Below are 25094 nucleotides of genomic sequence, written 5' to 3'. Positions count from 1 at the left end.
GATTTTCTAAAATAGACTTTATCCTCTAGACAAAAGACAGGCAAAGACTTCTCTCTGTCTACATTTTGTTAATGATGCTACTGTATAGCAGCAGAGGGCATTTCTCACTTCGCCATTAATCATTAAGTGGTGCATCAACTTAAAAAAAATGTCTGAGTGTTGCTTTTAATCTCCCCAGCGAGCTGATTTGTTACAGTGGAGATTTCCTTTAAACAGATTAGCCAGCTGCTGAACATTAGCCGCGGTTGCTGCAATCTGCAATGGAAATCACAGGTACAAATGTAAAAATGTGGCTCTACTTTACGAAAGATTTCAATTTCATTTTCAGGCTTGGGGAACATTACTGAAAATTAAGCAAGAAATGTCTGATCAGAGTAAGCCCAAGCATGAAAAAGTGAAGGTAGTGTGTCTGTGGCTCTGCAGAAATGTCAAATAAAAATATTACACTGACCCCAATGAAGCATGAGGCTGGACATTTAAAATAAAATGCATTTATTCCCTGTAAACCTGCAGCAAGCTGGATATTTGGCTCTAAAATATTTGCACATATTGCAAGACATGAAGAAGAAATATGGAATTCATCATGGGATGGTGAAGATGGATATTAAATAAACAACAAGCAAAAACATACATGTAAAACTTTTATTATACTTTTATTATACTTTGACCTTGACATCAAGGAGGTGTCTCAAATTTGATCATTGTAGTAATGACAAATATCCCATTACAAAAATTGTCTTTGTCGATATAGTAAAAGCAACAACAACAACAACAACAACAAAAACAATAAAAATATCCAACCACACATTTCAAAAATAGAACTGAAAAAAATAAAGCAACAGTAACAGAGAGCTGGATTATTTGGCAGCGACTGTCTAACTTGCCAGGATTTGATCCACTGGGAGTGACAGATGAGTGCATTTGGCACTGTCGTTGGTCCACAACAGGTCGCAGTGAGACTCCTGCCAGGTGACAGAAGGAGACATACATTGCACTGTGACAAATAAACAACCCTACACTATTCCCCGGGAGGAGACAGCAGGATGAATGAGGACCCTACTGTACCTACTTTCACCTCATTATGACTGCCCAGGCTCATTCTTTTGTTTGAGTAGACAGAGAGAGAATTATGAGAACAACAAAAAAAAGGGTGTGCACATGAGCTAATGTAAACTGTCTCATAAGTGATGAAAACAATGTGCTAAGTAAATATTGTGCGCACAGGCTTTGTAAATTCAGGTAACAGCTGTGTGCTATAATAATTGTGTATTTCAACACATCACACAAAGTGGAAAAGCATCAACAAGTGAATTCCTGGTTAAAAGAATTGTCTGTTATACAAAAAAAATTCAAATGCAAACAGTTGCTTTGGAATTTCTTTCCCACAAAGAGTGTTTACAGCGCTGCAGCATCCAAAAAAATAAAATAAAAGCATTACATTCAAGCATTTCCATCACTGTGCTTTGCAACAATGTGAACATTACCATTTCTGAGCCACCTTTGGAGTTCTCCATCCCATTAACTCGCCCGTCGAGGCTCCACATTAGATGTCTGGCATCGTCCTGTGCTCACTTTGTCTGAATGGTTTGGTTGGCGTCCCCTGCATGAGGATTACCTGACAGTGGGTGTGGTTGTCAGACGCAAATGGCTAGGCTTGGTGGGAAGTGGCGGCTTGATGCCACGGGAAGGGGCCTGTGTGGGGGTTGTGGAGGTGTCGACGCTGAATGTTTTCATCAGCTGAGCCACGCGGCCACGCCCTGCACAGGTTGGTGAACTCCCTGAGGTACCGGCCTCCTCCGAGGTGGACTTCCGAGGCGTTTCTGATGCACCAATGTCTGAAAAAAAACAAGACATCTGTGTGAGCTTGTGATGACCTGACTGCTATATGTGAGAGGATTGGTTCTGATTGTGACACATTTAAAAATATCATATATACTATTTTTCTTAATTTTAAAGGCCATAAGTTGACTGCTGGGAGCACAAATTGATACATTGTACAAAAACATGTTCAACCACACATTTTTTTTGTAATAGCAGAAAGAGCATTTCCTTTCTCAGAAAATGCCATGCCTGGATCTTTCTCCACTCTTTCTACCTTTCCTCCCTCCTCCTTTTCATTCACCTCCCTTTATCCCACTCTGGCTGAGCAGAGGTCATCCTCAGTGGAAGTGTAGTAGGGACACAGCTGGGTGTAGTTTGTGTGTGTGTGCTTGCTGAGGTACTGTGTTTGGAAGAGGGTGTAATTGAGGGAGGAATGGAGGGAACAGGAGTAACGAAGGGGAGGGAGGACCACAGGGACGGCAATGGAGAGCAGACAGACGCTGCTCAGACACCAGAAGGCTTGAGGAGCCACATATTTTTAGCGTCATCCCCGGGGGACAGAGATATGTGAGAGCACCCGCGTGCGTGGCTACAAACACACACACACACTCACACACATACACACATACACAAAATAAAGTGAAAACATGCACAAGTGTACACAGTTGAATTTCAAAAGACACGCACGTTCTCACGTTACACTCAGGTCCGTGCATGCTCTCGCACACATAAACACAAACTTGCACCCTCACACACTCCTCCCGCTCATGGATTCAGTCACGCATGCAGCCATCTCTGACTAACACTACCACGGCATCGAACACACACAGTCACACACACACAGACACACACACACACACACACAGAGGTGGGGTATATAGCCAAAACCACACGGGCACTCCTGGGGCCAGAAAACCTTTAAAGCTCTTGATGTCTTGCAGGCATGAAAGGAAGAGTCCAAAAAGTAGCCTTTAAGGTTGTGTTATTGTTTATTGTTGTTTACTCTCCTTTTTCTCCTCGCTCTCACTCTGTCTCTCACCCCCCCCCTTTCCCCTTCCCCCATCCCCCTCTCACTGTGGCTCCAACGCCTCCCTCTACCTTCTTCTTCATCTTCCTCTCCCCCTGTCTTGCCCTGGCTTCCTCTGCCCCCTGACCCGCGGTTCCTGTGTTAATGTCCTCTCGCCGCGCTGCGTGGGCTTGCCTCTGATTGTCTCGTTGTGTTGTGTGGTCACCACGGAAACCTTGGATAGGCTCCAGCAATTGAGGCTGACACACATTCAGGCACGCACCGTACACACACACACACAGACACACACACATATGCACACACACAGACACAGGCACATACACACTCATGGTCAGAGAGTTTTTTGAGCTCAGAGCCTTGGTGCAGGTCTGAGTGGAATGCTTAATAGAGACAGAGAGATAGAAAGAAAAGGAAGAAGGAGAGGGAGGTTTGGTGTTGTTGCCATGTTTGTATATATTTATATATACATATATATATATTTTTCCCAACATGTATTAGTGATTTCCATGTATAAGGTATAGACAAAAATATCAAATAACGCCCCACTAAAACCTGACCAACCTGTCTTAACATTCCCAACAGAAAATGCTTAAACTCCACGCCTTTTTGCCTGAAACTCTCCTCAGCAGCTGCACTCTGAACAGCTGCAGAACGAGTCATTAAAGTGATACCTGCAAAACACCTATTAAAAAGGATACAATCTCTGCTTTAAATCACTCAGAGTGATTAATCTTCCATGTGGGCTTTCGAATGTCGCTCATCGGATCTCAGCCCAGTACATAAATGTACAGGCAGGACGGAGCAGTGCGGGTGGGAGGCAGTGTCAATGAGCAGGCTAGCACAAAAATTAAAGACCAATCTATCTCTTTAAAGACCTCCACATCTCAGAGGGCAGAATTCCCAAGCAGCATGTCAGTAGACTGAAGGGCAGGGAGGAGGCGAGGTGTAGGTGTGTGTTTTTGTGTGTGTGTGTAGAAGCGTGGAGGCAGGCTCCTGTGTGGGGGCTGGGGCCCCTGTCACTTATCAGCTCTGGCTGAGCGTCGCCCTAGGCTAGAGTCGGGAAGCAGCACTGGAATGCGTGTCCTTCCCTCTGAAGGTGAAGAGAGAGGAGAGGAAAGCCGACGGACAGACAGTGGAGGGTTTATAAACACAAACAGGGATGTATTAACATACTGCCAGCCACTGAAGACTGATACACTTTCATGCTCATGCACCAGTCCTCAGATCTAGGCCTTGGCACATCACAAACCATATTTTAGCTTATCTGGGTTTGGTTGTAGAGTCTCTCTTAGAACGAGATTGTAACCTCCCCATATTATTTAAATCAATACTCCATTTTATGCAGATGACATAATTTTAACACAGTGCTATTGGTAAGGAAAGTTTCTATTTGAATTTCCACCCAGATGTTACACTCTTCAAAAACAACTCAGACTAAATTAATCTCTTTTCATGCTGACAGAAATGCACCTCTGTACAGTGATGGCTGGTGTGTTTACATCAACTCAGTGCAAGTTTCTAGTTGGTGCAGTACTGGATCGACTCCACAGGTGACATCCTCACTTTGCATGACAACACAAAATACAGTTGTTTAAGTACCTAATTGTAAAAACGCAGTAGCTCAAGGATATTTAACAGCAATCCATTCATCATCTGAACTCACTTTCTCCTGCAGTCCAGGGTAAAGTGTTAAAATTTACCTTAATAATTGCCATAAATTTGAAAAGCAATCACTTCAAATACAATTAAAAGTATAATTTAATGTTTTCAAGGGTGCAAAAATAATCCCTCACTTACCTGACATTTGCAAATAACATCTACAAAGCCAACTACAACATCGGTTCTACCAAACAAAGCAGATTATGAAGTCATTTCATTTGAGTTGCCGGTGCCACAGCCACCGCTTACAGGACGCAGAAATCCCTAATCATTGCCCACATTTAAAAGAAAACAGCTGATGCATGAGCCTTATCCTAGTTGGCCTCCTCCCCTTGGAACAAGCTTCCTGCCATTGTCAAGGACAGACACTCTGTCAGTATTTTTTTTGTCCAGAGTCAAGACACATTTATTCAGCACTGTGTTGATCAGCCCACCTCAACTCCCACCACACCAGCTGTTCCTTCAGCTTTCCTCTCCTTTTCTTTTCTCCTCCCTCTGTTATTCACTGAACTGGCATTGCCCAGTGTTCTAATATGCAGTCACACACACACACACACACACATGGGTACACATTTATTGGAATTGTATATTTGTTTTCATCTCAGTATGCAGATTTTAGTCATTTGTGTCCTGTGAAAGTGTTCCAACTGATAAATCACCTTTAAATCTCTGAACACACATGCCTCCAAAAACATCTTAATAGAACATACATTCCTTAAAACACTATCTGAGCACCTGCTCAGTCCATTTTCATTCAGTTAATATCTGTGTTCACAAATATTTCCAGAATATCTTTGTCTCCTGATGACACTATTATGAGTGTTTGGCTCTCTGAGCGATTTGCCTGTTGTCTCCAAAATCTACAATGGACTGCCAGGAATGTCCAGAATGAAGCTGCAACACTAAAAAGTGAGAGGAAGAATGTTTTGGGGTTTTGTTTTTTCTTCCATTTAGCCTTCTCTATCAGGGTATAAAACCTTAAAGAATACACACTCAACCTGCAGGAGCTGCCTCTTAAGGTGTCAATACCTTCAGAGGTTTGTGTTGTTTTATGTCTTCACATTGTCAGAGTTTCAGTGATAATGTTAGAAATTCCCAGACTGTAATAAATCCAGCAAAAAAAAATCAATTTTTCCAACTTAATATTATGTTTCTTTACTGCTTCCTGAAAATAACATAGTCCTTTAAGAGGTAACATCCAGGGGTTGTTGCAGCCTGTGTGCTGCAGGATGAGCATTTTTCCAGCAGAGGGACCTCATAGGGATGAGATTTTCTGTCCAACTGGACTTTTTTGGGCTACAGTATAGTTGATTTCCACTGGATGGTGCTAATTTCACCCTCACCACTTTTCTGTATAACTGGGTCAATGTATGGTGAATGAGTGTTCAGTCAATTCATGAAACTGGGTGCTGGCTTTAGACAGGAAGTGGATAAACAACAACTATAATTCCAACAAGAATATTCTCTACAAGGACATTATTAGTTTAGCTGTAGGATTTGTCATGAGATGACAATAATAATCCCTGTTATTAACACAATGAACACCTGCACAGATCTGTGAGTTTGTGTAGGAAGCCTGAACCCCACTTTAAATGTGATGCTTAGTGTTGTTGTTGTTGTCTAGTGTTGCCACCACTCTCCTCTATGTCTTTTTGCATAACAAAGTTGTCTGATCACTCCTGTTTAATGACTACAAAGGTCTCATGACATGCCATGCTGTGTGATTGTGCAGGATGTTTGTGGTACTTCTGCTCTGGGTAACTGAAAATTGAAAGTCAGCATTCTCTGAGATAATGGTCAATGCTGGCCTTTGTGCATTCACCCGCTATCTCACTTACAAAAGCTTATCACCCAGGATGACACGGTGGCCCCTTTTTATACAGCATGGTGTTCAAACATTCAATATTCATGTCTTAATGTTTTCCAATTTCTCAGCTGTGAAATTGTGAATCAGCACTTGTGCATTTTTACCTTACATATTACTGAAATTTCTGCAAGAAAATATTTGCTGATCAACATTCTAGCAATTAAATGTGGTGCAAATGAAAATTATATCAGTATTTCTATTAATAGAAAATGTTTCTCTAAAGAAAGTGTATTATTATCCACCTTGTCTTATCTGACAGTTTCACTCTTGAAATTCACTGAAAACAACAGACGAGAAAAGGCAGGTGTGCAGGAGCAATGTGGCACCAGGGGACAAATCCCAGTCACATCAGCTTTTTTCCCCTCAAGGCAGGCCTCTTTTTACTCTGCCAGTCCATAAAGATTCCAGCGGGCTGAGGCATTATTTGGCGAGCACATCGGGCTTGGGGAAATAAATCCTTCTTCCCTTGCTGCAGCAGCACTGAGAAACCTGTCTAGTGTGAACTTTGTTCAGACCGGTTCTGCTCAGCTCTCCAAAACCATTATTACTCTGAGAGAAGAAGAAAAGGGATTCTCTTGCTGGTTCAGTGGCTGCTGGGGGTGACTGTCATCTAAGCTAACCATCAGTGTTCAATCTTTCTCCCATATGTCATCCCACCTTTAGGGACATCTATAGCTTTGTTTATTGATAAAGCCACCACTGATACTGATGTTGTTGTATTTATCTTACTCAACTAGTGAAAGGCGGATTGCTTTTTCTCGGCTGAAAGAAGTGCATACACCTTATTAATTATTCTTGCTGTGCTCACTCACCTTTCACACCTTGTGGTTCCTGGATTCTCTGGCCTTCCGGTGAGCTCAGGCCGACTTTGGTAGGTGATGCTTTTCCAGAATCTGTTTTGACAGTGCTGCTGGGGGTAGAGGATCGTGCGTTGGTAGCCAGCCTGAGATTCGTGGGGCTGGGTCTCGTGTTGACACAGCCTGGTGCCGCATTTGAAGAAGCTGGTCTCACATTGACAGGAGTAGCTCTCATGGGAGGCCTGGAGCAGATGGAGGGCTGGGGAACCGACTTCTCCTCAGTTGCACTGGCTGACTTCAACTCGGGCTGCAGAGTGAAGAGTGACAAAGGAGGACGAAGAGTGCGATCAGTGTTGACAGCTAATTCACATACAGTGGAATTTACTGTCATGTTTGATTAAATCATTCGATAAATGATTCACTAAATTACTGTTCTCCAATGACAACATGGTGGCATAATGAAACACACAGAACTATGACCACTGATTAAGAGTTTAAGGATGTGCGGAGAGAAAATTATAAGGTGACTTGAAAAATCAAGCTGCCTCGCTAATCTTCCTTCCTGATCTTACGCCTTCTTAATCAACAATCTCACTCTCGCCTCCTCTCTCAGGATGACTCTTTCCCTCTAAATCAACCAGAGAAAACCTGCAGCAGCGTTAGCAACAGCATCAAAACCAACCCCGCTCTGATGGAACACACTGTTCCATCTACTAACAAGACATTTAACACAATAATGAATCTTCTAAGGGGAGGCTTAAGCTGTGAATTTCTTGGCTGTCTACCTGGCCAAACCTCCTAAGGTGTGTATGTTCACTGCCACATCAACATGGGTGGGCCAGAGATGTGTTGGGGCCTGTAATATGGAAAGGCTGGTATAGAAGAAGTGAGGGAGAGATGTTTTCTTCTGTGGCAAAGAGGAGGGAAAACAGAGAACAGAGGAGAGCTCACGCGCCCAAACCTCAAGAGACCATCCCACAATCCCATCCATCTGCGACTGACGCATTCTCTATCTCTGGCGTTTTAATTCCCTGATCAAGTTCATCAACCATCTGTTCTAGGGCAGTCCAGAAATCCTGCCTTGCCTCTGTGATTCAGCTGTTCTTGCAGAGCGTGTCACCTGCACACACACACACACTCACACACACATGCTCACATTCACATGCACGTAAACACTAAAAAGAGAAAGAGGGGAGATAGAGAGTGTACACTCCCCAGACAACGCAGGGCTGGAGTGATGATGGAGCCAGTGGGAGGACAGTTCAGTTCAGCTGTTCCCCGGAGAGAGAACTATGAGGGGTGCGGCAGCTCAGACAAGCCGGAGCACACAGAGAGAGAAAGAGAGAGAGGGGGAAAATGCTGGGAGAAAGATGATCTGCAGAGAGGCTGGGAGCGAGGGGACAGCTGTCCCTAACCACAATTTCCTGTTACTCAGAGGGTGGGACTGCCATGAAAAGACACACAGACAATCTAAAGCCACATTATGAGGAGCTAAGGAGTGCTGTTTTTTACATATTAAGGGAAAATTTACCACTAACAAAACATGTTGTTGTGTGTAAATGCCTTCTAAAAATCAACTATGCTTTGCCATCTAAAATAAATCAGAAAAAAAGAAAATATTTTAAAACTGATTCAAAGCCAATATAAAGCAGACATTTCCTTTAACTCATACACACCTTGTCTGCTGCTGGAGTCGGTGAATACTCACTCACTGACACCTGTGGGTTTAACAAAGACATTACATGAATGATCCAGGCCATGATGCAACCCAAGAGCACACAGCCACAGTTACAGCAGGCAATTGCTTCAACTCACCGGCAGAGGGAGCAAAGTACTCGTCTCCTCACATTTCCCCTGTTGGTAGACACAGTACAATGTTAGCTGACACCAGAGGCGACACGTCCTCTTCCTTAACTTTGAGTGGGTTCACTACTTGGAATGATGAAAGGGGGGGGGGGGGTCAAGAAAAGATCAGCAATATACAAGTAGAGCATTTAAAATGCTGTGTTTTGGCTAATGTGTCTGCAGGAAAACCAGTGATCAGCTGGGATGTTCAGATTTCCACTGAGTGAGCAGCACCGCAGTTTTAGCTCAGAGAGCCGCCGCGGTCAGGCCAGATGAGACCATCCACCCTGGCTCTCGCTCTGGCTCAGTGTGTGCAAGGTTGCCATGACAACACAGCAAATCTCTTTTAGAGATAGCGTGAAAAAAAAAACAGAGGCACCCCCTCACACACAAACACATAGTTCAAAATCAACACACTGCATACAAACACACTCACACACTCAATACATCACCAAACCTTGAAAACATCCACACAAGGAGCGGAATGTTTTGATGCAGAAGACTTGAAATAAGTGTAGGCTACAGAGATGTTTTCAGTCATTGACTTTCCTAGTTTTCACAAACTGCTCTTTAAAAAATAAAGATAAAAAAATCTTTAAAACATTTTTAATTTAAGATAAAAACATGAAGCAAGATATTACAATAAATTCAGTATAAAACACTGATAAGATTACACTGATTAGACTCTTAATCATATAGATTTTTATTGTGTTTTGTTTGATTACATAATAAAGAAGTCAGGATCTATAAATCAAGGCCACAAACAAACACATACACACCTTTAAATCCAGTGATATGCTGGGTTGTGTTTTGGGAGGGAGGTTTTCTCGCTCCGTTCTGACAGGTTCTGTGTTTTTTCTGCTCTTCAAGATAGTTTGATGGCTGGAAAACATCATCAATCTGTATTAAATTTCTGCACATATTTTCTTGTTTGATAACACACAACAATAAGGAATCACTCAAAAGGTTGAAAGAGAAGAACCCATTGTTTACGAAGCCTGTGTATCAGTGTGTGTGTGTGTATTTATTTACTGTGTGTTGTTTTGATGACTTGGTGCCTTCTTTTCTCCAAATCCTGAGCAGATGAACTTGGCGCTCAGTTCATCCACCTCCCCGATCACAATAACCGCCACGTCTCCATCCCGGCCGAGCAGCCAGCTCACACTCTTACTGTTGTCTGTAAAAAACACAAATACACTTATGAGTTTGAAACTGTGTGAAGAAACTGAGATTGAAATCAGGACACAGGTACTTTACAGAAAGATAACGTAATAATACTTAATAACACAAAAAGGTTTTGATGCTACATGTGTCCTTTGAAAGTTACTTGGTTTCCTAAAAAAGCAGAAACCGTGTTATCATAATTTGTGAAAAATTGTGTTGAAATTCTGAATTGTATTGGGATCTCACACACAATCAGTTGTTGGTTTGGGCAGAGAGTTTACAGGGTTTACACAGCAGTGTATGTTCTGAAGTTTTTAGTTTACAGATCACAGCAACAGCTGGTCGAGCCAAGGAAAGCAGGTGGCAGGTGACAAACAGTCAATTCATGAAATAAAAACTTAATTACTGACCCACAAAAAATCAACAAGTAAAATGTATGTGCTCATGTGTTTCTGGCTTTGTAGAGACATACTCATATACTTAAGAGCACAGAAGGCACCCACTCACATTCATGCAGACATATGTCACTGTCCTGTGACTGTGTTTGGGAGTCACTTTATAGACGTCAGCCCAGCTGACCCAAGGGCAGAGCTTATACGTTAAAAACAGAATAACGTACTTTCATGGTGAACTGGTTTTGCCAGCTTGCCCTGTGGATCACATTCCAGCAGGGCATACCATGACTACGAAAACACAGCAGTCAGAACATACTTAAGTAAACAACTCAACCAGGGTCAGGAGGAGTGTGAGATAATGTGATCAAAATGAATGGAATTGTGCTGGATTGAGTTTCTTCCCTTGAAAACTACTGAGCTGGAAGATGTTTAGTCACAGCTGATGTTTTTCTGCCTCACGTGAATGTCATGAGTCTTCTTACAACATAAACACTAGCAGAGAAACACACCGGTTTACAGTCATAGTGTAGCACATAAACACCCAACAACCATCAAGTCAGCTAAACCACGGCAAATGTCCCATGATCAGACACAAGCAGAGGTCTAAACGTAAGACCCTTACTTCACTACTTCGATAAAAATGCAAATCTAGCATGCAAGCTGTCTCACAATGCTGTCCAGCTGAAATCAAAACTCTCCCTTTGTTTTTCAAACGCATACATTTCCTGCAAGCTTCCTGTTTCGGCCACTGCTAATTGTTTAAAGTACTGAGTCTTGACTCACTTCCTATTTTTACACAGAAACATGAACTATCCACCATTTCCTCTGCACGAGAAAAAAAAGGAAAAGAAAATGAGGAGCCTGTGTGGAGAAGAGCTGTGACCATGTGATCCCAGCCTGCAGTCTCCATGCAGCCTCCTATAAGGACAGCTGCATTGGTCGTTAAGAGATAGAAAGAGCACTGTTCTCTCCCTCTGCAGCACAGCTGATAGTAAGTGCTTTATGATTAGCCAAGACAAGACAGATCACATCATTGTGTCAATCAGTCTGCTGTTAATCGGATTTATTTATATTTTTGTAGTTACTTCCTTCTCAAACAGAGCTCTGTAGTTTGTTGTCTACTTCCTGGTTCCATCAAAATACCTCATCAGAAAATGTTATGTCATACACAATGTTTTTTCCCCTGTACTAGGACATAGAGGAGAAAATGCAGACAGACGAGATTCTGTCGTGAGAAACCAGTTTCAAGACATACTTCCTGAGTTTCTGGTTGCTTTGTTGTGTTTGATTGCTCCATGCATACTTTTGCTTTTCAGCACCTGCCAGCATCTGATAAACAAATTTACAATTCACACTGTTCATGACCTTGTCAGAGATGCTTGTCTGCTGTGCTGAGGTTTTTCTATGGTGAAATCTATTCTCTGCTGTTCACATTGTGTGGTGTGACTGGAAACATGTGTATGTCAAATGCTTTTAACTTTTGTAAATGTTAACATTGTCCATGAGTGTGATGTTAACATCAGTTCAGTTCCACCATCATTCAGCTGTAAAGTATAAATGCTCTTTGTTTTTAGTCTCTTTATCATGCTCCATGTTTGCATTATCCTCTTCCAAGACAGATTGATGTGAAGTTTGTGTTTCAGGAAACTTAACACTTGCCAGATGGACTCTAGGTAAACTGTGATTGTTTTGGCAAAGTGGCTCTTGATGATGTGGAACTGGAGCAGCAGCTTCTGTCACAACCAATGCACACATGCTTCAGCACCACTTCCCAAAACTTCTACCTTTGAATAGGACCGCTTGCACATACATCACGGCTAAAAAGAGGCAAACACATTCTTAACAGGAGAACAAAAGCTTTGTGTTGTCATGGGTTTGCTTGAAAAACTTGATGCTGCACCCTGCTGCTAGACAAACAGGAAGAAAAAGAGCTAGTAGAGGTGAGGTGTTGATAATGGGTCAGGATGGTTACCTTTTCTTGGTTTTGCTCTCTTGGCCTCAGTGTCCCCTCCTTCCCTTTCTAGTTTCTCCTCCCGCTCTTTCCAACGTCGCACTTGTTCCTGGCGCATTTTCAGGAATAGAGTCTTTTTCTGGTCTTCATTAAGAGCATCCAGCACATCAGGGTCGATGTACATGTCCTTTAAAATCTGCTGCAGCATGATTGCAGCTGGGTCAACTAACCTGGCCGGGTGGTTGGAGGAAGGAGTCGCTGTCCTTTGGCCAGCTGCTTCTTGAGGGCAGTTTACAGAGCTGGTTTATAGCCTCATGTTATTAGACTTTCCCAATGTCTTTAGCCTAAAAGCACTAATGTTTATTTAAAAAATAAACAAAAACCTCTTCTTCATGAATCACAGTGCACACACATTCTCACACAGGCTTATGTACAGACCGTACATACAGTCCTGTTTCCTTTCCGAGAATTTCTCAGAGTCTCTCCGCCCTGCTGAGATGTCAATTTTCTTTGACTCTGGAGGTCATCATTGAGGTAATCTACAAGAAAAACACACACCGAAAACATTTACAAGATTATAAGATTATGTTGTGACCTCTCCAGAGCTGCTATGTCAGATATCTGTCTGTTCCTTCTAATCGTTCCTTTGGAAATTTAGTTTCAGCCTGCTATCTTGTCCCTCCCTTCATGATTACGGAAGAGGCCGAAGCCTGTTTTCACACTGACAGAAAGACTGTAGCCGAGAATGGGAGGAGATTCCAGAGGAATGGGACTGTTTCTGTAATCATAGGCCCACCTCGCTCCTTCCCCTCCCCACCACACATCCTTCCCAAACCCATGTTCCTTTCTCCCAAAAAAAACTCCCACTAGAGAGCGGCTCCATTTTAACATGGCCATGACTGGTTGCAAGAAAAGAAAAACAGAAAAGAAACAGGGTCATAGCCTAGATCAGCGTGAGCCGGTTACTCTAACAAGGGTATTGAAATGGACTCCTCCAATCACAGTGGGTAGTTAAACAATAGCTGCCTCCTCCAAGCACCACTTGGAGGGAAAGAAAGCCTCTCTCAGACTATCACACTGGTGGAATACAGATTGTATGTGTCTGCTAAACAGAGTGCAGGGTGCATAGAGGGGAAACCCAACAAAAAAAGCGGGGGAAAGTGAGTGGAGAAAGTGAGGGTTACACAAAATAAAAAGAAAGTGTGTAGAGAAGCGTAGAAGCGTAGAAGTACTCACAGTGGGATGTAGACAGCCGCTCCACAGCAGTGTATGCTAACTAAGCTGAGAGAGTCAGAGTGCCTGTGGGTCCTCCTCGTCTTTGTGTGTATGACTGAGCTGATGACATCACAGCATTCCATAATCTTTTTCCCTCCCTCGCTCCCTCTCCCTCTCTCTGTCATACACACACTCACACACACACACACACACACATTTGTAAAAGGGTGGAATGAATGTAATACAGGAAGTTGACCTCACATATTAAAACAAAGTTGTTAAAAAATAAAAAAGTACAAATAAACTGTCAAACTCCTATACATACACATACACTTAAGACATAAACAGTGATTAGTAAAATATGCATCAACTCTAGACATAACCAATTAAAATTAAAAACACAGAGAAGCCCTAATTACTTGTATTGCATATACACATATGTCATTAAATGTTATTCATTAATATAATTTATGCAGCTGTTTACATTGTCTGCTGATACTTCACACTGAAATCACAGGAAAGAATAGTTGGAAGTATTCTGGTATGTATCTTCAATCATTTGTTGGTAAACAGCGGCCTCTAGTGGCTTTAAGCAGAGGTGCCTGTGGTGAATTACGTCACCACCATAGCCAGAGACTGCCACAGACTATAACACTAAATTAAACACTAAATTTTAAAACATATGCTGCCATCGTATGGCTATAAGAGGCTCTGCTGCAACACCGCAAATAAATAGGCATGCAGGCCTGCTGCTGTAGCAAAGCACTGACAAACAGCAGCACTACAGTAAGAAACTGGTCTCTCTGGTGGTGTGATGCTGGACCACACTTCCACATGTCATCCAACTAATAGTTCAGATCTCCTTTTGAAGCTGTGACAACCAAACAGTTCTCTATGGATGTGAGTCTGAGCTCCACACGTCGCTGTCAGTTTTTTTCCTCCCCTTCCTCCTGGCCAATAGGCCGAAAACGTCGACAGAACAACAGGACCCAAACACACACACACACTGCCTGCAGAAACGCCTTTGGGCATGTCGAGAAGAGACAATGTTACCATATATTCACACTGATATTGCTCGTCTGTGGCTTAGATTAGAATATTTAAAGTGATAAAAGTCATCTGAATGTTCATCAGCATCTCAATATGTGCAGATTAAGTATTCAATACTATACCTCTGTATATTATTAACAGGACAGCTTCAAACTCCAGAAACACCAAATGTGAGGAATAATGCTCATTCACAAAAAGATGAAAAACAAAACAGATTGTTGGGTCATTGTCAATAATCTCTAATATGAACACTACAACATGAATGAAGTGCTACAGACATATGATCACAGATTGCATAGTCAGGATGATTAGTGAACAAAGTAATGCTTTATTTTACAGCCCGGTATTATACATACAGTACTAATGTAGAAATATCTAAGAAGACATGAGTCATTAGGTACTTGTCATTGCAAAATTTGCATTTTTGGAGGCTGTAAAATCAAGCTTTATTTATTAGTATCATTGCAAATGAAGAGTCAGACATCATAGACGACACTACATGGATATTAAACATACTACTCATCTGTGAATTGCAGACATTTTGGTAAGTTTTCTTTCTCCAACAAGAACAGAAACATAAGAAAAAGAAAAACACATACATATTGAAAGTATATTTTCCCTCATGGGTAAATTAAAATTTATTTTTTAAAATTTGTCAAATGTACATAAATTATATTTAATGCATCAAAACCAAATGAGCAAATCAGAAGAGCCTCTTTTAAAACAGAAGAGGCAACATAAGAGAGAACGACATTCTTTGTTGAGATCATTTTAAACAAGTATTGGTCAGGCATTTCATTAACCTGGGAAAGCAAAGTGCTACACACAACAACCACTGAAGACAGTTCACCATACACCTTTATGAGGATTGGACTGAAGCACCTTTTCTTAGCTTAAAGCTAAATGGAGATTTTTTTTTCTTCCTTTTCACAAAAACTCCATAGTATGTTTACAGTCTACCTTTAACAAATCATAAGCCAAGTGTACCCTTTTCCTTGAGAGGGGCATACTCGCAGCGATAACGTTCTGTTTCAAGTTAAAGTACATATGTGAACTGCTTGACCCAACAGGCTGCTAAGACCTTGGTTTACTATGTTTTCCTCCAGGATGGAGCTTTGAGTGCAAATAAAGGCGTACAACTCCTTCATGAGAAATAAACATGGAATTCAGCCACATGCTTTCAAATAGTAATCATATATTTAATTGATATACATATATTGCCACCATTGGCACATACAATATTGCACACAGTGATGAAATGTTGCACAGAAAAAAAATAGATATATTTTTCGTGGGCGAAAACATTCCAAAATTACAAATAATGTGGAATAACGCTGAAAAGGTAAAACTACATAAAACAAAAAAAAAGAAACAAAACAAGACATGCTTGCTACTCCCCATTAATTGAGCGACTTTCAACTTACACATAACTACCCAAGCCATACAATGAGCATATCAAGGGAATGGGGGGAGGTATGGGGCTTTTCTGACAACAGTTTAAATCATTTCAGTCCACTACTGATGTTCCCAATCAGCCCCTGCTCTCCCTGTTAACATGCTCTGCTCTGCTAAGTGAAGAGCCAACTCTTCTGCATCATCTTGCATCTAGGTGACCACCCCCTTCCATGTTTACATGTAGGCCGATACCTGGATGGCTGGGGAATGGGGATGGCAATGAAGTTAAGGGAAGAAGGAAGGCAGCAGAAAAAAGTTAAGAATTCTGCTCCTTGTTTTTTTTAAAGGGTTCGTAACAAAACCCTTTTAGCACCACGAGTCGTGCGCTAGCACACAAGGGGGCTGTGACAAAAAAGAAAATAATGGAAGAAAGAAAAGAGGAAACGATAACAAAAAAAAGAAGCCAAACTGCGATCCAAAGCACCAGGCCAGCGTGTAAGCATGCGGAGTGTGTAAGGCACCAGGTTGTTTATATGCTGAAGAGGATGCTCCCAATCAGGTATCATTTAGGCTATACCAGAGGCTCCAAAAATAGGTGGTCAAGGACAGTCTAGTTTGCTGGTTTCCAGTCAATCTAAACATGGGAGCGATCATTTAATTCAATGCTGAGGTAAAATCTGACATTATCTGATTGTTGCCAGTTTCTCTGGAGTTTACTGACAGAGTTTATAAAACTGCTATCACACATCTATGAGATGCGACTGAACTGGATTAGAACCAGTTGTTTTCCGTGTGGCAGCCCAAATATTTACAATTAGACCAAAACAGAATCTCATCACACCCCAGGTGGATATTTGGGTTCATAAATCTAAAGCAGAGCTGTGAGTCTGTATGTATCCAAAGTAGCCCCACTTGATTTCACACCTTTTGAAGTCTTAAACTTGTGAGGACGGGCACGTCTGTAAACACACTAGCGATTCACCAACAGGCGAACTGAACCCTCTTCACGTTGGCCGCAACCGTCCTCACGGTGCGATGGTAATATTTCGACTACTGTTCACAAGGTCACTCCTTTCACAATCACGCTTTGCAACAACTTCCACTAGAACTACACCAAGCCTTTGGATGGAAATCACTCAGTACTCAAACTTGAGATTCGTACAATATAGGCAGATAAAGATACATATGGAAGGGTCCTTGAGCCAATATTTTGGGAGACCAACGAAATCTATCTTAGTGCAGATTAACATGCAGCAACAGCACTCCTTGGCACCATTTAGACTTTTAGGACTAAACAGGATCACAAAATATTTGTTTCAGACAACCAATAAAGCTCCTCTGATTTTTTTTTATTTTTTTTTACTGTGCCGATCAGCACAGTATGTGTGCAGGGTGTTTGTCTTGTTAAATAATCTGCAATTCAGGCCATTTGCTACATGTTGTCACTGCATTTCCTCTATCAAATACACATTTAGTACCTTTAAAATGAACACATTGCATTAACAACGAGACACAAAGGTAGTCTATTATATATCCATCTGCATGGCAACATTTTCAACTGAAACAAAACTTACAATATTAATATTTCTTTGAATGCCTCTGGCAAATGCCATCATTTCAAGATCCATTGACCAGTTTAATATATTTGATTTTTTTTATGCAATGCATATTGCACAACAAATAGAGCACTTAATTCATTTCATGAAAATGCCTATATGTTCCTCTTTAATATATAGTACTGCATGACATCTAACCAGATTCCGAAGCAGGCCTAGCCCTCATATGATTTATGTGTAAACACATCTCTACTCACAGGTAAAGGTAAATAGGATGGCAAGTAGTACATGTGACAACCTTTTACAAAGTTTTGGAATTTTGGTTCAAAAATTAAAATATCTGATTTGTGCTGAAGTCATTAGCTCACATGATAAGGAAACTTTTTTTTTTCCTTCTCAACTCTGCAATAATTCCATTTGAACATTGCAAACACTTTTTTTTGTTTTTTACAATAGCTTTAACTGGTACAAAAGTTTCTGTTAATAAGGGAAATAAACACTCAGTTCAATATTGTTTGTCAAGTAGGAAACAATGTTCAAATATAATGTTATTACTTTGTTTAGCAGCCTGTTAACTGTATTAATGGTGGATAAGTGGGGTAACATCCAGCGATGAGTGACACCATGTCATAACTGTCAGGTTGTGGAGGTTTCTTATATTGTGGGTGATGCTCCCTTGGAGTTAAACCATTACAGTTAAATCTTTAGATTTCTTTCTTTATACAGTAGAGTTTTAATTATAATTCTCTTGTTATTTTCATTACGCTTGCATGTTTTTTGCTCTCTATATCAATCCTCGTCTCCATCGTCCGCCTGCATCTCCTCTTGTTGCTGCAGCTCGCATGCCCTTTTCTCCCGCTGTTTCTCCTGGATCTTCTTCATCTCCTCGGCGTATTTACAGAAAGTATTCCCAAATTTGGACCACACTTTGTAGGGTACCGTAATTGAGTTACGGTACGTTGGCTTCACCTCGCTTACCCTCATAAACACACCGTACTTATTGGATCCGACGTCGAAGAAAAACCGTTTGTTGTCCACAGTCAATGATGACCCTTCGGGCAACTCTGCAGGTTCGTCCTCTACACCGTAATCGTCAATAAGTTTAGCCAAAGCGTCACGAAACTCAATAAGTCCCTGGGCAGGCAAAGCAATCGTCTGGCCTTGCGTGGATCCCAAACCGGGCCCCCGGTTAACGGTCTGTCGAATCCTCAGAAACCGTCCCCTCTGGTTCTCTTTCAGATCCATGTAGTATTTCCGATTTTCTCGGACCAGGAACTCGCTTTTGAGTGCTCGCCTGGGCTCGTCTTGTACCATCCCCGGGTGGCTCGGACCCAGCTGGGCATAATGTTCGATGAAGTCCCCCAAGTAGTCACGGAACTCGACCGCCACGGACATGGAGAGAGTAAGGCGGCTCTTGTTTCCACCGGCCCCGACTTCTGCTATCTTTAAGAAGCGGCCTTTCGCGTTCTGCTTAACGTCCAAATAGAAGCGCTTGTTTTGGATGTCAACTCTCTTCGACGCCAGCTCTTGTGTCTCATGCTGGAGCCCGGAAGCCGAGCCCGCCCCTCCTGTCGCTAGGTGCATGGAACCGAAGCCTGGGCCCGTAGCTGCTCCTCCCTGCTCACTTCCACTGTCTCTGTCCGCCATGATGCTGCCTGCCTGCCTTCTCCCTCTGTCTGCTGCAAAACCACGGCCAGCCACAGCCGGAGATCTCGCGAGATCTGCGGAGAGGTATAAAGCAGCGAGAAGGGGGAAGAGGGTGTTAATGCAGAAGGAGGACTGCTGTGCTTTCATGTGGGGTATCGTTAATGTCATCAGCTGTCATTTACAGTGAAAACGAAACCAGTAGTTGTTGAGAAGAAATGCGTCGCCTGTTCTCCGGTAAAGTTTCGACATAACTTCAGGAAAATGGCGGTTCATTTGCTACCTGCCTTTGCTACCCTAGTTTGCCCTGAATTTTGAGGTGATTGGAGAAAATAGGACACTTAACCTTTTATTAGTTTCACCTCGGATGCATTTCTGTGCACGTTTATTGTGATTTTTAAACGAAAAACTGTCTGATTTAACCTGACCTCGACTTATAGTCCACTGCTAAATTAAAGAGTTTTATCTACGGAACAAAAATTGGGACAAACTCATTGAGGCGCAAGGAAAAATCATCCTGTTATGCCAATCGGACTTTCTAATCTTAAGTATTTAATTTCACATCCTATAGAAACCTGTTAGGTCACGCAGTCACCACATTTTACAGGGTAGGCCTGTATTTTTTAATAACCCTTTTACCTCCTCTGCTGTTGTATTGGCAATAAAATAATAGTAATGAATCCAACCAGACTTCTGCATTACTCGTTTGCGCTCTTCCAGCACTGTCAGTGCTACACGATCAATAACAATTTAACTTAAAGCTAGTATATAAAATACTAAACAGAAATCACACTGCACAACAGTTTATATTAAATATGCTATTTCTGTCAACATGCAGGCTCATAATGTGAGTAAAGCAGTGAGTGAGGGAGTTCAGCCTTTGTTTAATACATAGGCTTCACAGACTCAGCTGGTGTCATTGTCCATCTATTCCTTCTTTAACTCTTTCTGGTTATTTTAATATTAGCAGTGCAACCTGTAAGCTTTGTCCTCAGATTACTCTTTGAACGTTTATATAATGCACATCATTAAGATGTTAATTTTTCCAAAGCAAAATATGTGTCAAAAATATCCACAAAAAGGCTTCATGAACTCACTCTGTGGACATGCAGTGCAGCTTCTCATGGCCGTAATATTAAATGACCCAATCTGCGGCTAAATCTGCTGCTTCTTGAGCGCCGTCATGAAATAGTGGCATTAGTTTTAATCTTTGACCTTGTGGTAAATATCAGTTCAAATTACATTCATGAGGAATTTCTGAAGTCACTTTTATTTATGATTAACGACACACAAAGATCAATTGTGGCGTGATTTGGTGTGAACGTTATGCTGCAGGAGGAAAGTAGTAGCTGTCTTAGGCCTTCTTTTTTTTTAGTTTTTGTTTTGCAGCGCTCCCTCTTTATAACCGCACAATGTCCATTAGGCCGACTGTTAATGTCAAAAGCCTTTTTTATGCTTTCCTCCACAACATATCAGAAATCAGAAGCATTATTCATATAAATCTGGGCTGTGAATGGGCCTATAAATTGTAGCTTCCTGCTGTGGCATTATTTTGCATATTTCTGACGTTATACAGCATAGATTGTCTCTGTATAAAGCACCATACATGTCCAGGTGTAGGCCTACACAATATCTGTAAGACCTGCTGTAGATGACAAAAGGTTACACAGCATTTACCTGCAAACCGGCAGTTTTCCACAGCGATAAACTTCCGTTTGAGCCACAAAGAAATTCCCCGAGGCCCAAATCGGCTATTTAATGTATGTTTATTCAGATCCCAGAGATTTCAAAGTTTTGATTTTTCCCGTCAAGTATAAAATAAATAAATAAAAAAGAAATACTTGCCCCAGCTTTGTAAGTCTAAGACGATTGTAAAATTATATGCCATCAATGTCAAATTAAAACAAAGAAATAGAAGTAAAATCTTTGCTATAGCGCTGTGACACAGAAATGTTTCGGGCCACACTTCTGTGCGTAAATGTTGTAGAGCGCTTCTTTTCGTTTATTTTAAATAAACTTTATTTAAAGTTTTAAGCAACATTTATTATACACGTCAAAAATAATGGTCCCACAAGGGTAAGGATCCATCCTGGAACTTTGATCGACTTTAAAACAAGTCGATTATTATTTATATTGGTTGTTTTTTCATTTGTAATTATTTTTTCCGAATTTTTATTTGTTCGCATTCTGTCAATGAGAATTTAATTTAAATATTTCCAATATTGTTAAGAATATATGAGTGAGTAAGTTACCTTTCTACAGGATGTCTTCATAAGTTGGAAGGCCCCAACAGAATTAAAGGTAAGAACTGAGCCCATAAACCAAAACTAATGAACCCTGCTTACATTTCTGTCTGTCTGTTTATTTATTCACATGTATATTTGTACTATTGTGTCTCAAAGTAAAATATTTAGATAATTGGGCTATATTAGTTTATATTTTTTAGATCTCAAATGGTCTATGGGTACAATGTTATTCATAAGTCTTGCAAAAATGAAGCCATTACTTTCTGCTTGTAACTATTAAGCCAAAGATTGATTTTATTTATTTATTTTAAAGGAAGAATATCCTTCTGGGAAGACAAAAGAATAAAATAGGATCATCTCAGGCTGTAACGTGATTAAGTGGCGACCGTTTACCGTCAAGGCCAAAGCAGCTTTTGCACAACACTTCACCTAATAAAGAAAAAAGAAAGGAAAATGAGCTGCAGTCCTGCGTGTAACGATGAACATAGCGGCCTAAAGAGGTGACAATAATTTTCTTTTTTAACCTTTACGTGTTGATTTGTTATATAAAATCATTTACGCTCTGCTCTTCTCTTCTTGTCTCAGGGGAAGCAGCAGTGATGAGCTCCACAGCTTTTTATTTCACAAGATCCAGCATGTTTGGGGAAGAAACAGGTGAGTAATTTATATGTCATTAAGACAAGCCAACATTTCTGTGGTGGGGAAAAGGAAGTTAAATAATTTACAAATGGAAAATGTCAAATATAGACTTAAGTATACGGATCCAAACCTTCTAACACGGGATGTTTTAGCCGATAGCCATCCTCACAACATGATTATTATTTGTTGGAAATGCAGGATTCAGTTCTTAAGTCTCAGTACATTTATTGGAGTCTGTGTTTTTAATTCTTTACAATGACTTCTTTCTACTGGTTAAAAAGGTTGTAGCTGACCTTTCGTGTCACTGCTCTGCCAGGTAGATGGATGTGATGAACACAGTCTGGATGCATGCAAAATAGCCAAAGGTAAATGATTACAATAGAAGTTAACTGACCCGACAAGCAAAATTCCATTTCTTCTATTTTCCAAGAAAAAAAAATAATCTCTGTAAGTAATAAGTCTGTAATCCAAATAATTTCCAAGGGTTATGTTTTACATTATTGACAGATTTACTTGCCTAACAGGCAATATAGAGCCTGTATATCTACGTCAGCTGCTCTGATTGATGACAGACAACCTGTCACTTTTATTAATTGATCATTTGGTCTACTTTTCACACCATATTTTAGCATTTATATGATTTAGTATAAATGCAGGTCTTTTTGTATCCAGAGCCCACATCCAGCGCAGATTTCAGCCCCAGAAGGTGTTGTCGCAGTTTGCAAAAGGATCACCTCACAAAGTTTTGCCCTACATCCCATCACAAAAATGCTGTGTGGCGTCGCTCCAAACGCTGCTCCATTATTATTTTCTGCTCTGACGCACAGCCGTATGTTGCATGTCATGCTTTTGTAAACTCTTGCGAAGCGTTGTCATATGCTTGTCTGCACGTTAGGACACTAAACAGGACGCAACAATTCGAATGACATACAAATAAGGCGTCGTTCCACCAAGCGAGATTCCACAAACCTACCTTCCCCCGCTCGGTCTGCAGGCGGAGCGCCTTTAAAGCCTCCTCGGCGTGCCGCAGAAGACGAGACGAGGCAAAAGACTCATGTGAATGTGCTCTGAGGCCTTTATGACAGCACGGTGGACTGCTTCTGCTGGCTTCACAAGATGGACAAGAAACGGCGAGTCGTGGCACGGAGAGCGACAGTTGAACGCCGGCACGTTTCACCTCTGATGTCAACACGCAATGTGGGAACACGGTGAACGCGCGCCCCTGCTTGGTGAAAAGGAGGAACTGCAGCTCTGTCTATTGATGTGGTAACAGGTAGGGCAACAACTGTTGGGAGCTGTAATGGAGGGCAGTGTGTGAGGGAAAAGTGTGCAATACTGGATCGATATTATGATATTTGTCGTATATAATGTAAGGGAAAGATTGTTACATACATGAATTATGAGCCTATGTCTTCTTCAGAGTTAAAGCTGCACTTGTTGCAAATAGGAGGACTGCTGTTCAGACGGACTGATACAGGCCTATAACCATATATAGGCTTCCTGTGCTTGACATGAGCTCTGTTTAAACTTAACTCACAGGATTGGTAAAGTTTCAGCACCACGGAGAGCAGCCAGGTCTGCAGTGCTGCGCACACAAGAAACTTAAGTATATACATGTGTGCTTAATTTACAATATAAAACAGGCCTATGGAACTATTTAAGTTCATAATAATAGTGACATATTATCCAACTGTGGAATATGTATGAATAAGTGCAGTTGTTTCAGTCCATCGTCTGTTATTATGGCAGCTTTGCCCCCATAAGTCTCTAACCTTGCTGTTAGTTTAACATCAGCATTTATGATGTGTGTCAGATTGCTCATAACGTGGCTGTAGTCCGGTCAGCAGATGTCGCTCTTCGTAAATACTGCCAGTTCAACATCTTGTATCCGCATTGTACTTGGCGTGTAGGCTAAACCAAACCATTACAGGTCAAACTTCAGCTTCACTGCCAGTGATGCCGGTCCAGCATATCATTCTGTTCAGCTCTCTTTTTTCTGTCCTCGCACCATTCTATCTAAATTTTAACTGCAAATACAAGAACGCAGAGAAGCACACACTCTCTATTATCTTTGCATATAAGTGATTAAAGCAGCTTCCCCTCTGCTTTGGCCTCTGTGTTGCAGCTGTTTTAGCTGTATAGATTTAATGCGGTTCTTCAACAGCAGTTTTTTTTAGAGCCAAGCAGTGAATGTGACCTGAATGCAGGGCATGACTTAATGGGATGAGACGCAAAACTCATTCAAAACAGTCTTCTGAAGACTCTGTACTGCTTTCGCAGCCTTAGTCATCTTCTGTGGGCTCAGCGGAGTACACGCAGCTGCGTTTTTTAATGTGTCCGTGTGTTTTTTTTCTTTTGGAGTAATGCCTTGGCTACAGTAAGATGCGTTTTTGAGGAGGGACAGTCATGGATTTAGGATTTCGTTTGTTTCATTATTAACGTGAGATCAGCACCGATCAAACACCATGGAGTGATTGGCAGACAGTAGCTGGGTTTTGGGAGTGAGGAGATAGACCCTTTGGTCCATCGGTTGCCTGTATCTGAGCGCTCCAGTCCTGCGTTTGTGTTGACGGAGCCCCTTGGCAATCGGCATTATTTTCTCTCCGTCTGTGGCGAGGGGAGGCGGAGAGAGAGCCGCGGTGGAAGGCGGCGTATTAGCGTTGTAGCTGCCGAGCCGAGAAAATGTTTTATTTTTTGGAATGAAACGTGGCTTTTGTTTTTCTGTTTTTTTGCGACCGGACTACCAAACTTGTTCACTGCAGCATTTTGCGTCTTTTTCTCTCTGCTGCAGATGATACAGAAAACCATCATAGCGGTACCCCA

At 41.5% G+C, this 25094-nt stretch overlaps 3 protein-coding genes across 4 annotated transcripts in view; 1 reads left to right on the top strand and 2 right to left on the bottom strand.

The window, feature by feature from the left end:
• Nucleotides 1-628: 628 nt before the first annotated feature.
• Nucleotides 629-13894, bottom strand: LOC114446190 (serine/threonine-protein kinase WNK). Of its 2 annotated transcripts, none has more exons than XM_028421669.1 (8): nucleotides 13763-13894; nucleotides 12548-13065; nucleotides 10049-10193; nucleotides 9796-9898; nucleotides 8987-9025; nucleotides 8848-8889; nucleotides 7187-7478; nucleotides 629-1835 (listed from the first exon to the last, which is right to left on the bottom strand). In XM_028421669.1, the coding sequence occupies exons 2-8, from the start codon at nucleotides 12732-12734 to the stop codon at nucleotides 1612-1614; spliced, it is 1032 nt and encodes a 343-aa protein (XP_028277470.1). In that variant the 5' UTR covers nucleotides 12735-13065; nucleotides 13763-13894; the 3' UTR covers nucleotides 629-1611. The 2 variants fall into 2 exon arrangements, with proteins under 2 accessions (XP_028277470.1, XP_028277471.1); XM_028421670.1 differs by having other exon boundaries at nucleotides 7196-7478.
• Nucleotides 13895-15400: 1506 nt separating this feature from the next.
• puraa (purine-rich element binding protein Aa) lies at nucleotides 15401-23379 on the bottom strand. Its single transcript, XM_028422541.1, has 2 exons — nucleotides 23245-23379; nucleotides 15401-19463 (listed from the first exon to the last, which is right to left on the bottom strand). Exon 2 carries the CDS (start codon nucleotides 19387-19389, stop codon nucleotides 18532-18534), a length of 858 nt encoding a protein of 285 aa, XP_028278342.1. The 5' UTR covers nucleotides 19390-19463; nucleotides 23245-23379; the 3' UTR covers nucleotides 15401-18531.
• The window catches only part of nrg2a (neuregulin 2a), a 62525-nt gene continuing 59969 nt past the window's right edge, over nucleotides 22539-25094 (top strand). The window contains exon 1 of the mRNA XM_028422538.1: nucleotides 22539-22636. The gene's annotated coding sequence lies outside the window, so the exon portion shown is untranslated. The remainder of the gene's footprint in view (nucleotides 22637-25094) is intronic.

This window comes from Parambassis ranga, chromosome 14, assembly GCF_900634625.1.
Source record: "Parambassis ranga chromosome 14, fParRan2.1, whole genome shotgun sequence".
In the NCBI taxonomy this organism is placed as follows: domain Eukaryota; kingdom Metazoa; phylum Chordata; class Actinopteri; family Ambassidae; genus Parambassis; species Parambassis ranga.
The sequence above is the reverse complement of the archived record's forward strand: the minus strand, read 5'-3'. Positions and strand labels throughout refer to the sequence as shown.